This window comes from Sinocyclocheilus anshuiensis, unplaced genomic scaffold (genome assembly GCF_001515605.1).
Source record: "Sinocyclocheilus anshuiensis isolate Anshui unplaced genomic scaffold, SAMN03320099.WGS_v1.1 scaffold2521, whole genome shotgun sequence".
Lineage (NCBI taxonomy): Eukaryota > Metazoa > Chordata > Actinopteri > Cypriniformes > Cyprinidae > Sinocyclocheilus > Sinocyclocheilus anshuiensis.
In genome coordinates this window covers 131,164-147,726 of record NW_015542530.1, presented here as the reverse complement: position 1 = coordinate 147,726, position 16,563 = coordinate 131,164, and the positions used below count along the sequence as shown (strand labels likewise).

Genomic DNA, 16,563 nt, shown 5'->3' with positions numbered 1-16,563 from the left:
GTATATATATATATATTTTTTTTTGAAATTATTTTTTTTAAGAGATATAAACATAAAGTAAGTGTTGGAAAGTTTCACACGATTTAAATGCTTGAGAGAATGGTAGAACAGCTGGAGTAGTGAACATGTACAGCAGAAATGGGCCGAATAAGTGAAATGAAGAGTGCAAAAGATTCTCAGGTAACACTAGAGAGGGATTAATGAACAGAGAGATGATGGTAGATTAGGAAAGACATGCAAGTTTATGGGAAAAAAAAAGTCTTTTTTATTTTTTTTTGCTTTTTTTTTGGTGTGAATGCTCAGGAGCGGTTCTAGGATTTCATCCTCTGGGGGTCTTAGCCCTTGATGAGAGTGTGTAGCAAGATGCCATTGCCTCTTTGTAAATCAGCACCACTATATTACTATAAAGTATGTCAAAAGTAGCCTACCACTAAAATTGGTACCAAGTCAATACAAACATTTTATAAATGATATAATGATACCAGTTTGCAGTAAAGTTCTAATTGGTACACATGTAGGCTATTGGTTGAACAGAAAATATGTCATAATATTGTTATTATTAACAAGTATTATTGTTAACTAGCTAAAAAAAATAAAAATCACTCAGGGCTCACTCAACATTAAGGATTTTTTTTCTACTGGCCTGGTTGGGCCAGGAGATCAGATATTTTACTTGCCCTGCCAAAACATTCACTAACCGTGCCTAAATAAATAAGTAAAGTTATTGCTTTCATTATTTTTGACCTATGTAACCTTACAATACAAAACGTTTGGATACCAGTGGAATTCCACAGTTCTCGACTCCTGTTTACGATAAAAGCAAATAATAATACTAGCCTAGCTAATATAAAGTTCAATTATTAAAGGCAAGTAAGCAGTCAATAATAAAATACACCAAATAACTAAATATAAACAATAGCACAAATAAATACAATAGAACAAAGATACAAATTAAATAAATAAAGTAATTAAATAAACAGTACTTTAGAGTGCTTGTGAAAACTGTATTACTGTATGAAGTAAATACACAAACACCTGTTAAAGCTACAGAAGTTGTTTAGTTAATAGCAATGAGTATTCCTCTCTTTTTCTTTTGTTAATTGATTAACATTATTAACATATTAAACAGAAGGTATATGTGGTTGCTGTCACTTTAAGATCTAATCCACAGATTTGTTTATATTGACACACATCCAATATTTTCTTAACTGTTTACATTCACTTAAGACATAGCCAAATGTGTTCACACTGATATTCATTAAGATGGGCATTTGGACATATAATTCTGTGTGTATTTGCTCAAGAAGAGAACTTAATTTGGTGCTCGCATCCAGTCTGAGAGGTGGCTTTATATGCACACACAGAAACAATTTGTCACAGTGTGCGAGTACCGCATTGAGTTCCCCTTCAGGAACTCACGCTGCGTCGGAGAACGCTTTGTGAACATCCCTGTGTTCCCACGCTCTGAAACATGTGTGTAATCCGTCCTAGGGAATCCCGGGTGACGTCACCGTGATTTAGCGACCAGGAAGTATAAAAGCACGTGTGGTGGAGACAGCGGCAGCTTCTGTTGTTCAGTAAGCGATCTATATGTGTCACGTCATATTTATTGTTGTACGTCCTTTTCATAGTACTAAGCAATACAATGGCAAAATCTGGCAAGAATGTTGAGTCTGCCAAGCAACGTTTCAGGCTGTGTGTTCCTCCCTGCCCTCGTTTCATTACGGGTGGGGATACACACAATTTGTGCCTTGCTTGTTTGGGAGCAGAGCACACTCGGTCAGCTCTCGAGGGAGCTGACTGTCCGCATTGTGTTTGTCTCTCGATGTGGACGCTCCGCTCCCGAAGAGCACTGTTTGAGGAGGGTGCTCTCACCAGCGTTCACCGTGGTTTGGGTCCCGCCTCTGCCACGGCAGAGCGGCGCCTTAAATTGTGGGGTTCGCCGATGGATCTGGCAGAAGGAATGAAGACGGGCACGTCCTTTTCTTCTTCTTCACCTGCCAGATCTAGCGCTCACTCTCAGGGGACGGAAGCACGTTATGAAACTGTTTCTTCCGCCCTGGGAGAGGGCTCGGCGCTCGTGTAATCTTCCTCTGAGGAGTGGGGTGATGCGAGCGCCGAACGAGACGAGTCTGTGGACTTACCACCATAGTCTGCCTTGTTTGAGGGCAGCCCTGTTGGCCATGGGAAAACATCTGTGGCTGACCCTGTCCCAGTTAAACGATAATTACAGGGTCTTTCTCCTGCATGCCCCGCTATTGCCTTCTGGACTGTACGGCGACGCTGTAAACACAGTCGTCGACAGGTTCCAGGAGGCCAAGAAACAAGCATTCCAGCGATTTCTCCCTCGCCGCTCTCATGGGGCTGATAAGCGGGATCAGCCCCAGCCGTGTACCAGCTCCTCTCACAGTGAAGTTCAAAAACGGAGCGTTGCCACTCGCACTCCCCAGCAGAAAGAAAAGCAGGAGGGGTGGCGGCGCTCCAGGTCGAAGTCCTCGAAAGAGATGACGGGTCTGAGGACCGTCATTTTCAATAAGAAGGCTTCGGCCAAGAGGTCCTGACATAAGGGTGTCAGGACATCTGAGGGCAGGCCCCTCTGGGGAAGAGCGGTTTACACCTCAGCATACGGTGCCCATCTCTCCTCAGTGTCCTCAGGAGATTGTTCCGTTAACCCTGCCACCCCCTGTGCTTCAGGGCACATCGATCTCCAGAGTGTATCTCTCAGCTTCTGTCCGGAAACGTAGCGGTCCTGAAAGGCTCGCTACCTCCAAGGAGGTCACTAGAGCAGCTAGATCGGCCGTCTCCTGCCGGTCCTCCGCTTCAGGGCCCTGAGCTAGCAGCTCTAAATACACCAGAGGCCCGTCTCGAGAGACTGGTTCCCTTAGTACATCATCTGGCAGCATGGAAGCTTCTGCCAAATGTGTCTCATTGGGTCCTGCACACTGTAGAAAGAGGCTACAAGATTCATAAAAAGCTGTCCGCTGCCCGCCTCTTCAATCCCGATGTTTCCCATTATGCTAATGTGATAGGGCTGAATGAGTGCGGTTATGCGGTTATCACGATCAAACAGGTCGTGTCTCAAATCAGGTCCGAGGACTGGTTTGTGACGATAGATCTGAAGGACGCATACTTCCATATATCCATCCTTCCTCAATACAGGAAGTTCCTGAGGTTTGCTTTCAGGGGCAAAGCGTACCAATATTGGTTTCTTCCGTTCAGTCTGGCACGCTCACCCTGCACTTTCACCAAGTGTGTGGATGCTGCTCCGGCTTCTCTGCGACTCCAGGGCATTCGCATACTTAATTACATCGACGATTGGTTGATACTAGCTCAATCAGAGCAGATAGCGGTTCTGGATCGAGATGTCGTTCTCTCTCACATGAAAGAGTTGGGGTTAAGACTAAACGCAAAGAAAAGTGTGTTTCTCCACTACAGAGGACCACTTAACTGGGCGTAGTGTGGGATTCGACCACGATGCAGGCACGTCTGTCTCCTGCTCATATCGAGTCAATCCTCACGGCAGTCAAGAGAGTGAGAGAAGGCCAGTCACTCACTGTGAAGCAGTTCCAGAAACTGCTGGGTCTGATGGCAGCTACGTCCATAGAGATACCTTTTTGCCTACTGTACATCCAACGTGATACCTTTTGGCCTGCTGTACATGAGACCCTTGCAGTGGTGGCTCAGGACCAAAGGGTTTTCCCCAAGGGGTAACCCGCTTTGCATGATCAAGATCACGCGGCGATGCTTACATGCCTTAGATATGTGGAAGAAACCTTGGTTCCTGTCACAAGGCCCCGTGTTGGGGGCTCCATGTTGTCACGTAACGCTAACGACGAACGCCTCCCTCACAGGCTGGGGAGCAGTCATGAGTGGCCGCTCCGCCCAGGGTCTGTGGGAAAGTCCCCATCTCATGTGGCACATCAACTGCCTGGAGATGCTGGCCGTGTTTCGAGCATTGAAGCAATTTCTCCCAGACCTGAGAGGCCATCATGTGCTTGTTCGCACAGACAAAACTTCGGTGGTCTCTCACATCAACTGTACAAGTGTACATCCCTGGGCACCTCAGTCAGGGATCAGACATCCTGTCGAGGCAGGGGCTGAGGCCCGAGGAATGGAAGCTCCACACCGAGGTGGTGCAGCAGATTTGGAAGAAGTTCGGTCGAGCCCAGGTAGACTTGTTTGCATCTCGAGATACCTCACAATGTCCCCTGTGGTTCTCCCTCACGCATCCAGCTCCACTGGGGCTGGATGCTATGGTACAGAAGTGGCCGAGGCTTCGTCTGTATGCCTTCCCCCTGATTGCTTTGCTCCCGGGAGTTCTGGAAAGAGTATATTAGATCTCATATTAGTAGCCCCGTACCGGTGGGGCCGGCCATGGTTTGCGGATCTGGTAGCCTTACTCGAAGACTCTCCATGGGAGATTCCCGTTTGGTGGGATCTCCTCTCTCAGTTGGGGGGGCACCATCTTTCTCCCCCGCCCGGAGTTGTGGAAGCTTTGGGTGTGGCCCCTGAGGGGGCACAGCTCACAGCATCCGGTCTCTCAACTGAGGTTGTTGAGACCATCCTCCAGTCCAGAGCTCCCACTACGAGGAAATCGTACGCTGCTAAGTGGCATTTATTCACTTCATGGTGTGACAGCCTTCAGTTAGACCCAGTTAATTGCCCTGTTGGGCCAGTGCTGGAATTTCTGCAAGAGAGATTTGCCACAGGGTTATCCTCCTCCACTTTAAATGTCGACGTGGCTGCTATTGCTGCTCATCACGCTCATGTGGGTGAGCAGTTTCTGGGGAGGAACCCGTTAGTGACACGTTTCCTCCGGGGTACCAAGAGGCTGAGGTAACTAGGGTTACATACGTAACCTTGGACGTTCTCTTTCATGCCGTCTTGTGCTTGAATGGCTTAAATTACTAGAATGTTTAAAATGACAAGACTTAAAAACTTGAATATGATAAACTTTTTTTTAAGAGGCAGCACTGGCCTGATCATTCAGATAGGTGATTATAGTTTTAGACAGACAGGGGGGTCAAAGCCCCTCTAAAAGAGGATCTAGAACCATTCCGCCCCTTCCAGTGTTTGATTTTCAGTTTTATTTAATTTTTGCTTTTTTCCCCCTTTCATTATTGCTATATATGTTATAAACAGATAACTCCATTTTACTTTACATCCTGCCTAACAACAACACATAATTTGGAATTACTTTAGTTCACAATAACTGTTATATGCAGATTTATCTTTGTTATTACTTGATTATCTTACTTTGTGGGCTAAATCAACTTCTCATCATGTCTCTCTTTGGGCAGATTTGGGTTGGGTGCGCACACGGTGAATCTGGTCTATCAGGGTTCGCTGCTGTCTACCCTGGAGGAGGTTCTGCTGGTGCTGCTGGGCCCCCTGACCTTGAATGCAGCTACGCTACTGCTGCTCCTGATCAGATGGGGCTGTCAGCTAGTGTTTGGCTCACCGCTCTCTTCCTGTCAAAGTTTATCATGGCTGCGGTGGTGTGGACAGTGCTGGACCCTCTGGCGGTCTTCGCTGTGGATGCCATCCTGGGGGTAAGTCACTTAAAATAACGTGGACACTTCTGCACTGTAAATAGAAGTTTCACATTATCTTAGCAAAGTCACTTTACAAATAAAACTGAATGTGAGGGCAAGGATGGGATAGACAGACTGTAGAGAGAAAAGATTATTCAGGGTTATAGGTGTATTTTTGGTTGAACGGCGTTTACATATTATAATACACTGTACATTCAGAAGTGTAGAGACATAAAGATCATCATTCATAGGATCTATTCTGAAATAGATTTCAGAATATAATAGTATGATTATATAGACAAATGCTGAATAATAAAATATGGATTAAAAACTAACACGTGGCATGACAATTTTATACAAAAAAAAAAAAAAAAATATATATATATATATATATATTTTATTTTATTTTTTATTTATTTTTATTTTTTTTTTCCTGCACTCCTGCATCCAAGCAATAAATGATGTCTATCTTCGGAAATGGAATTTCACAATAAGAACCAAAATGCAGTTTTCTCTTTGCCGTTGTTTTTGCTGTTAACTTAAGAGTTTGTGTGTGACCTTCCTGGTGGAAGTGTCAAAAGTGTCAAAACACTGCAGTCCACACGATTCAGAGTCTGAGATTATAGCAGTGTATTTTTGGACAGGGAACCCCTGAGGGACATCCAGCCAATGAAGTCCTGTCCACCAGCACATAAGCACCATAAACAGGCCCTATCAAGTGCTTTCTGCTCATTATCATCATCTGACAGCCAAGTGTTGATATAATGCAATTTGATTTAATACTCTCATGAAATTAAAGAATGAATAATCAGAGAAATTACATGAAGATGAGCTGAAATCACCTTCACAGGGTTAATATGCATTACAGACATAATGAACATTGGAGTTTATGATTATATTGCCAGGAACTAAATTGTGATGTGTTTTGGAACAATGTCCACTAAGGATCATGCACAATTATAATACAAAAAAAATGTTCAAATTGCTGGTACTGGGCAAGAGCATGTTGCACAAAATAATTTTAACGAAAATGGAAAACCGTTGATTTTGGACCAAAAAGTCATGAAATGCATGTGTCAGACATAGTTATGGAATCGACTGTTTATGGATTTATTTTCATGTACCATCCCTGTTTTGAATATTTAGGTATATAATCACACAGACTGTAGCTTTAAGAACTGGAATTAAAACAAAGGACCCAAAACTGTAACAAGCTGATTTTTCACTAATCAGTGTAGGATGGTATCAGAGAAAGAGCTTTCACCTTATTTCTCAATGGCTGGGTTTTTATCCCACTCTGGATGGACGATATTAGGTGTCAGCCGTAGAGGCGGGTGATATCTCATGCCAGTGCACGGCTCTAGGATGGCAAGGTTGGTGCGGGTAATGTGGGTTAAAGCTGAAGAGTGGCTGTGCTGTGTGAATGTAGGCCAGCAGTCTGATTGTGAGTAGGCTTGTGCATTTTTATGGGTTATCTGCATCTATTCACTGTGTGGAGAGAAGCACTGACATAGTGCCTGACCTATTTCTAAAATAATGCCTGAGGCTACACGTATAGATAGAATGAACTGTTATCCGTTTTTAATTACATTTTAGCAAGCAAAATTGTTCACTCCCTGCAAAGCAGAAAAAAGCATGTTGTGCATTTTTTTTTATTCTGTTTGTCGGAAAATATATAAACACAATCAGACATTTGATGTGGGACCATTGGTGAACATGTTATTTTGAAATAAATGTGACTAGTGGCACAACTGAAGTGTCTGTTTTAAAGCAGTGAACAGTGAATGAACTGTTCTCCTCTTCAACATCTGGTTGGTTGAGAGGCTTTCGGGCTGAAAGTCTCATTGGTTGAGAGGTAGATTGATACAAGAATGTTCTAGATCTCCTGGGTCTTTGTTTGATTCCTGATGCCTACATTTCTTTGTGTTGAAATTTTGTCAGGAATATTTTGTTATAGACAATTTCAAATGGTTAATGGTAGGATCGTTCAGTCCTGCTTCTACCTTCAGAGTTCGGTATCTAAAACACTTTAAAGCAGGATTGGAACTGAACTCTGTGGAGTCGATCTCCAGGAGCAGGACTGAGCACCACTGGTTTATGGGGGTGTCTTGGTTTCTCATTCCTAGCATTATCTAACATCGGAACAGTCCTTTAACTGTTAGCTAGATGAAACAACTGGATGAAGCCCACATTCTCAGGACATTATTGGACTGTTTGTACGCCTGTCATTAATATGTATTTGGATGTCTTAAGTTATAATAGAGATGAAGACATGAAATGTACTTATAACTGTTATTGCTGGATGTTAGCAGGCTCTACTGATAATGGTCCAGTGCCATTAAGATCACACTGACTACACACAATCACCCTCATACGAACTCAAAATGTGTCTTATAGGATGTGCCTCCTTTTGGAGTGTTGTCACCCTTTGACACAGTGTTGTTGTCTCAGGCCCAGGCTCACATTTTGAGCAGGTGGTTAAGAGAAGAGCTGCAGAGTTCTGCTGAAAGCATATGATTAGGTGCACCTGAAGCTATGTCCAGACAGCACATCTGGAAATGTTTGATGAATAGCAATGGACAATTCTCACTTTAATTTGTTTGGAATCCAGATTTGGGCCTAGAGTGGCCATGGAGTGTCCACAGTGGAGGTTTAGGACAGCCTTCCATACTCATACTCAAGACTAAAAAGAGAACACAAGCAGGTATGTCCCTTGGAGTCCTTCTGGTTGAGGCTGTCAATTTTTTTTTTTCCTGCAAGGCAATGAACATGCTTATTGAGTAATCATAGGGTTTACTGGAATAACCTTTCAGGGAATGACAAAGTTGGAGACATCTCTGGTTCTGAAATTGAGTAGAAGGGTCATCATCATAGGCCTGCTATGACCATCCCAGAATCACACTGTTAGAGAATTAAGAACTTCTACAATTAGTTATTACTGCAAGCATATTAAGGCATGACACACTAAGTTGACCTCTGTCCAAATTCGGGCTGTCGTCTGTCAGGTCAGTTTTTGCTGTATGTTTCGCAGAATTCGCAACATCAACACTAGTCAGATCCTGTCTGCGGCTTTTTAGCCGATTGAACATGTTGAATCGGCGTGAGGAAGTCAGTGAGAGAGATCACTCTCAGCCTTTATGTTACCATCTCTTCTACGAAAGATCAGGAAGTCTTCTGAAAACAATCTTCTTGCAACCTTCTTGCTTTAATAAATATAATGTTAATAAAACATACAAACATACTAAAGTATGATTGCTAATGCAAGTGCAAATGGTGTTCTTAATTCCCTCAGCCTGGAATTTGTGTAAACATGAAATTAAACTTGAATTTACATTTGACTAATTGCCTCCTCATCAGTATTGCCAACTTAGTTAGTTTGTTACTTATATTATAATAATGATTATTATTATGTGTGTGATGAACACACACACACCGTGAATACACACCCGGAGCAGTGGGCAGCTATGTGTTGCGGCGCCCAGGAAGCAGTTGGGGGTTCGGTGCCTTGCTCAAAGGTCTCACCTCAGTCGTGGTATTGAAGGTGGAAGAGAGTGCTGGTCATTCACTCCCCCCACCTACAATCCCTGCTGGACCTGAGATTCGAGCCCATGACCTTTGGGTTACAAGTCCGACTCTCTAATCATTAGGCCACCACTGCACCTTTAGCAACTTTTTTTTTACTCCATAGAAGCCGACTGTGTTGACTGTGCCAGACAGCTAGGCCAAAATGTTGTGCTTGAACACCCAGCAAAGGCTACTGCTAATGGTCAACTAGCCATTGATGTGAGAGGGAATAACTGAAACAAGTCCAGGACCTTCTTGGACAAACCTTATTTAGTTTCTGTGACTTGTTGGTACTTCCCCGCGAGCCCGAGGTCGGTTCAGTGAGTGGCTGAGAGGAACAACGCATTCAATTAAGGCTGTGCGCTGTGTCAGTGAAAAAAAAAAAAAAAACGTTGCTGCTTCCAAAATAGTACAGCACAGTATTTGTCTTATGTGTATGGTGATTTGTCAGATTTCTTGAATATAAATTAGTATTTTAGTGTAGAGAAGTAGTCTGGATTCCAGTCACTATTTCATATTCATCCCATTTTCTGAGAACAGAAACATACATATTTATGAATGAAAACAGTTTTATTGGGAATTTGGTTGTATTAAAATACAGTATGTCACCACAGAGAGTAGGGGAGAAGCAAACAAATATAAAGTGCTGACAGTAGGCAGAATGTAAATACAACGTAACAATGTCCTGAATGTGCTAATTAGCGTATGACGCAACATTTAATAACTTTTTATGCAGGCTTTAGCTACTTTCCATTGAAAGTAGTTGGCATGTAGTTGGCCTCATTTCAGAAGACCTGGTGACCCTCCACTGGTGCCCAGGTCCCCTTGAAACATGCCTGGGCTGCCACCAACACAATGATCACCTGACCCCATGACTATGAATCAACTGTCCCTCTGCATAGCCTTACCGTGACTTCCTCAACAAGGAAAAAAAAAGTTAGTCATCTTAGTCACCTTAGCCAATTATTGATTTGTATCTTTATTTCAAATACTGAAGTTCATTATGATTCTACATTATATTTTATTATATAGTTTATTATAAAACCCTGACATACAGTAAGACATATCAATTTAAAGTGGAAATAAGATTTTGAATGCATGTTAGTTTACATTAATATGCGTACTAAGCATATAATAGAATACTGACAGTACTCTGTACTCTAACAGTATTTTTCATTTTGATCATAAATTAATGGGTGTTCGTCATATATTCATGCATGCTTATGTCAAGTTATTATTATTATTATTATTATTATTTTCTGGAGTGCTCATTACCCTTTTGAGCGAGAATAATCTATTTTCCGTGGTAGAGGGTCAAGGTGTTTTGAAGAGAAGCCGATCTGTGTGTTTTCACGGCTGTTGTTTCATGCGCTGACTATGAGCGATGTCTAAGGAGGTGCCACCTGAAGACACAATATCAGTAACCACACTGTAGTGGTCATAGGACTCACAACTTCCTCACCAGACAGAGATTCAGATACCTCTATAAGCTCAGCTTCTTTGAAGAACATTAGGATCTAAGTATGATCTGAAGAGACAGCCTTCCCACAAAAACACAAGCAAACAAGCCTCCTACACTACCGTATGATTTTAGAATCCAACATTCAATGCACCTTCTCTATGATGAGTGAAAGAGGAGGCTTTATTTGATATGCTTCAGAAGCTTAAGACCCACTAGAGGTCCAAGATGTCTGTTCATTCCAGCTTTTACTTGAGTAGAATGTAGGGGAGAAGAAAATACCAGAATTAGTTAACAAATGTGTCAAACCTTTTCAGTTATGTGATCCTTCTGTCGTAGACTAGAGTCGCTTCTGTTCTGCCGGTTGACATTGATGGGTCAGGCCTGCTTTTCTGCCGAGCTGAAGCTCATCAGAATTTCACTCTGTTGGAAAGGTCAGATGAGCTGTTTGTCAGACGTTAACAGCCTTGACAGAAAAATGACCAGGATGTGACAAGGTGGCATAAAACCCATTTGAACTCTGAACTTCTCTCCTGCAACTTTGTGACAAACCAAGAAATAGTTTACTGATCATCAGTTCATCTTAACATGCCCTCCATGTCATTGAAACCCCTTAATAGTTGCTAAATTCTAACATTATGTGAGGAACAGATGGAAAATTATGTTGATATTCATTGGGGTCTCTCAAATATCATTCAAACTAGTGTTCATTTAAAAAAAAAGTAAACTTTAAGAGCAGAAGACCAAGATTAACATCAACAACACCAAATGCCATTGGTTCATGCATGTTATGTTACAAATTAGGATTTAATACATAGTGTGTTTTTGTCTTTTTTTTTTTTTTTTTGAGATTGGTGCTATAAATTCACAATTCTGCTTAACATTTCCTAATATTCTACTTCTTTTGACATACTTCACAATGATGGGAGACTATTGGATATCTACCAGCAGCTCCACAGCACTGAGGGAGCTTTTTTCTTTCCACATGGCATGGAGGCCTCCAACCAGGAGCTCAATTACATTGTGTGTAATTCAATGGAGAGAGACGCAAGGTGAGTCTGATGAAGTTCTAACCTGTTTATAGTGGTAACAACCAGCACTGAACACTGGTCGAGAGAGAATATCTTCTTGCATCAAGGTGATCCAGCTGCCATGGGCTGCATTGCCACATAACGCTTGACTGTTGCAAAGCTCTACTCAAGTCTCAGGCGCTTAATTGGATTAATGGTCGTTTTAAAGGAGATGGGCAAAATGCTAGTTGATACTAATCCATCAGATTGCCTCTGCAAAAGATTTATGTCTGTCTGATGGCTCATAGCATTTGTGAGTAAGAAAGCCTTTGCGATGTTTTTCAGAAATGGACTGTCACATTGAACTGTTCACTGAGCTTTCTAATATGCATTATAATTAACATAAAATGGAATCAAAGGATATAACATTATTATTTCAAATCATTCTGTTTTCTTTAGTTACATTTATGAATGCCAAAAATTTGTCACAGAGGTTTTTAGCTAGTCTAATTAGTTGGTGGGCTAATTATCCAAAAAGGAATTTGACTTGATTAATCCACGGAAATCAATTTCCAGCAATATTTCATTAAGAATAAAGACCGCTCAATCAACATTGGCATGCATGAAGACACACACACACACACACACACACACTCTGAGTTCACAACTTGGGTGGCAACTCCTCTTTTAGTGCTCTTGATGAAGAAATTTTATTGGCTGTCAAACAAGTCATTAAAAAGAAATTCTGCAATTCCTAGCTCAAATCGTAGACCTTTGCAAATCATGTTATTTTTGCAGCCCTTTGCAATGACCTTGTTTATGTTTTAGATTCAAAAATTACTGCTACAGCTGTGGAAATTTTAGTAATGAAGGTGCTACTAATTGGATTCAGTTGTTTAGATTGAAATTAAGAAAAAAGCTAACTTTTAGCAAACACACTTGCAGATTTTTTTTCAACAAGAATGGTCTCTATTCTAGAACTGCAGTCATAACCTCCTCTCTCATATTGGCCCTAATTTGCCATTATTGAACTGATAAAATGCTAACGCATTAAACACATTTGCCAGCATGATGCAAATGTAGGATTATTGCATTTCACAATTTTTACATTATTCAGGCTGACAATTTTTCATTTAAATAAGACGGTCTAGGCCATTATTTCATAATTATTGTGGCAATGTCTCTATGCAAAAAGGGTCACTTTCCCAACTCAGCAAAGACATATCCCTATTAAGCTAATTTGCCTACATGCAAATTTTTGTCATTTGTCCCTCATTAACTATTTATCAACACAGTAGAAACATATATGTTGGAGGGGAGAGAGCAGCCAGACAGTGCTGAAACTAATATTTTGCAACTCTAATGATTTTTTGCATCCTTAATTAGATAGAATATGCTTGATATGATTAGGTCAGTATGTAGTAGTTTTCATTAAAAATAGATTTCAGAAACTGTATTCCAAATGTTCATTCACAATTAAATAATGAATCCGGCACATTACTTATTATGGACCCAATTAATATCACGGAAAGACGTGTGATTTTAATAACAAGAGGCCATGAGGCCTTCATTAGCAGAGAATGAGGGTGGAGAGAGCGTAGAAAACATTTACAGGTACAGATAGAGCCACCGGATGCTTGGGAACTTTAGAAAGTTTTAGCAGATTGTATGAATGCCTGTGGCCAATGCATGCGCTGATCATTTTAAATGAATATTACAGTGTTGCAGAGACTGACATGCTTTGTCTTGGCCTCAGCTCAGGGTTTCCAACAGCCCTGAGGGAATCATTATTAAATATCATCAAATATCAACTAAATATCATCATTGGAATAAATGTAATTTATTATCATTAAAAAATCAGTTTGTTTTATGTATTGCGACTATTTGATAGCATTTAAAACTTCAAAAAGCGACAGCAGTGTTTTTCTAATGTTTGTACAATTGTTATACATGTTACACATATAACTTTTTTTTCAGATTACAGAATAATTTAAATGAACAGCAAAATAAATAAATAAATAAATAAAAGTCACTAGCAGATATACTTGGTTTTTACTCGGACACTAACGTAAAATAAACATTCAGTATACTTTGATTTATTTTTTTTTACCTAAAATCAGTGTCCATGTAATATGAAGCACATTTTTCTTTATAGAATAAAGAAACCGTTCTGAAAGTAAAACTGTTATGGGTAATTCATCATTAATGTAAGTTTCTTCTTCCAAGCACTACGATAAAACAACCTACAATAAATAATTTTGCACGTGGCCTGGTTTTATCGTTATCAAATTTTGTATGTTTCATGGGTGATCATAAAAAACTAATCTGATTTTTTGCTCTTTAATTAACTTCATATTATGGCTTATTTTCTTCTAGGCCATGTGATCAGCATTATTACATTATTAACACGTACTGAATACTAGCATTCAGCGGCCACTGAATAAAAATAAGCACTTGCATTTAAAAAAGCACATTCAGTATGGTTGGCTACATCGTATGTTGTGGGTCTTTTTCTGAGAAACATTTCTATGAAGGTGATTACACCCGCATAGACTTTATGTTCTAACTGTTCTCCTATAGAGTGTATGTCTAGCGAAGGGGCCTACAGTCAAAATGTGCAGATAATGAGCTCATTAATTATGTATAGGCACTGCTGCAGATGGACCTCATTAATTGCATGCCGTCACCTTCTTGATTACTGTACCTGGAAGGGAGGTGCTAATGTCTGCCATGCTTAAGCAGGTAACGCAAACTGTTTTGTCACCGGCTGTGTGACAGTGACAGAGGAGTCCGGTGTCGCCGTAATCTTCACCGTAATTCACCAGAACGTTACGCTAATGGCTGCTGATAGCCCTGGAGATGTTTTTGCTACTGAATCGCATCGAGATTTGCGCTCTGTCATGCTATTTGTCTCCACATGTCTCAGTAATGTCTTTCCACGGGCTGAATTTAGGGAACACCCTTGGTGCTTTGCAAAACAACTGACAGGGGGCCAAACCTGTCGCAGGATGGAGAACACACACATTGAAGATCTAACGACAAGCAGATTGTCCTTCTCTTCCTGTGTGCCCCCACCACTCATCTCTCTGTCTCTCCATCTATAATTATTAAGACAGAGTTACTTGGGACCTTTTCATGCTGTTGCTTTAGTCCAACTCTGTGACAGAAAATTAATAAAATTACTTGCTCCAAACTTGCTCGCTCTGCAGTTGCCTTTGTTCAAATAAATATTGCTAAATATTATTATTAAAGATAATATATTATTAAAAATAATATTACATATACATATTATGAAATATTATCACCTATATGTAATATTTAAGAGACAGAAAACCCAGATAACATCATATTTATTATTTAGCTTTTATTCAAATATTTCTTTCTGCATGTAAATTTGATTAAGAAATAGGCAATTCACACACAATTATGTATTTATTGCCATCACAGGAATAAAATATATTTTCAGTGTATTTCAATATAACTGTTAAACTGTTAAATTGTGTTGTATTTTTGATATGACAGAAACAACTACATGCAGCCTTACAAAGACTACTTTTAAAAACAATGACAAATTCTTACTGACCCCAAACATTTAAACAATAATCTATATTTCAGTATTACAATTTAAAAGCACTGTATTACTAAATTGCTGCAAATTTAATACAAATCCATTTACTAAAAATGTAAAACTTCCATATGCATTACAGTAAGCAGAATTTTGAAGATTATTTTGAGTACTTCAGTGTCACTGTTAAATTATCCTGCATTTCCTAGGAATCATACTCAAGACCTTGACATCGCTAGCACAATGGTTTAATAAATGTAATAAATTAGTGAATGAATCATTTGTTTTACATTTTTTAAATATATTCAGCTTAGTCGCATACACAATTTATGGCTTTTCCTAAAATCTATCAGCTTTAGTTCTCACCTAAAAAAGCTGACTAGCGGGCCATGACCGGCAAGCTCCGGAGACACTGTCAGGCAACAATGGGCCTGAAAAAGCCCTGGAAAAGCACCCAAAACAGGAACATAAACACTGGAACGAAGGGGGAAGCTGTCCAGAATCTGCCCAGATATGGGAAGGGTCACAGGAAGGCACCTGCAGCCCTACCCCCTATACTCTGCTGGCCTGTTTGCTTGCATTAGTTCTAAAAGCCGCTTCTTCAATTACAGGAGGCTATTAGTGGACAGTGCACATAGGCTGCAGGGCCCCGGGCTACAGCGGCACAGCCACACAATAGAGCTCAATATGACATGACTGCAGAGGGGACACGCCTGCCATGCAGAAAAGGTCAACGGCTTTTGGTGGGCAGCAATGTGTGAAAATGTTGCAGTCACACAATGGTTTGGGAGGAGAGAGATACTAGTCTGGATTTGCGTGGAAGACACTCGGATTGTTCTTGGCTAATTTATTGTTTTGCTGTGTTTATTTAGCTTGTATCACATTTAACGCTTTTTTTATGGTCACGCTTAAGTCAGGATTCTACGATGGATGGGTAATCAGTAAAAATGCAATCTTAGCAAGTGAGCAAGAGTTTGTTCACTCACATGCTCTGAAAACATGGCAGCACTATGATTGTTTTTATACAGCGCTTGTTTTCCACATAACTGGCTGGACGTTGGTTCTATCAGAGATGGATGTTTCTTTTAATTTTATCCGAACATATTGCACACGGTCAGCTGTCAAAACAATTGCAGCTGGGAGTTTGAAATTGAGTCCACATGTTTAAACTCATATAGATTCTGTAATCTCTCTCTCTCTCTCGTTCGCTCATAATGTAAAACAGAAGGAACAAATTGGTTGGTCAGTAAGTCAGTGAACATTGTTTAACGATGCAGCACAACAGGGATTTTTGAGAATATCAGGTTTTTAATATCATTTTATCCCACCGTGACCAAACAAAATTAATTTGTTTTCAGGCAACAACTTCAACTGATTGTATCTCCGATGCAACAGAGCCCGAGGTATTGTATTGCTAAAACAACAGTCAAT

General features: G+C 40.5%; 1 protein-coding gene across 1 annotated transcript in view; it reads left to right on the top strand.

Moving 5' to 3' along the window:
- The window catches only part of LOC107694219 (uncharacterized), a 35,574-nt gene that overhangs the window by 2,401 nt on the left and 16,610 nt on the right, over positions 1–16,563 (top strand). Inside the window, 5 exon segments of the mRNA XM_016493856.1 lie at positions 5,301–5,458; positions 5,461–5,552; positions 10,897–10,991; positions 11,469–11,584; positions 11,587–11,609. Coding sequence (XP_016349342.1) covers positions 5,301–5,458; positions 5,461–5,552; positions 10,897–10,991; positions 11,469–11,584; positions 11,587–11,609 — 484 coding nt within the window.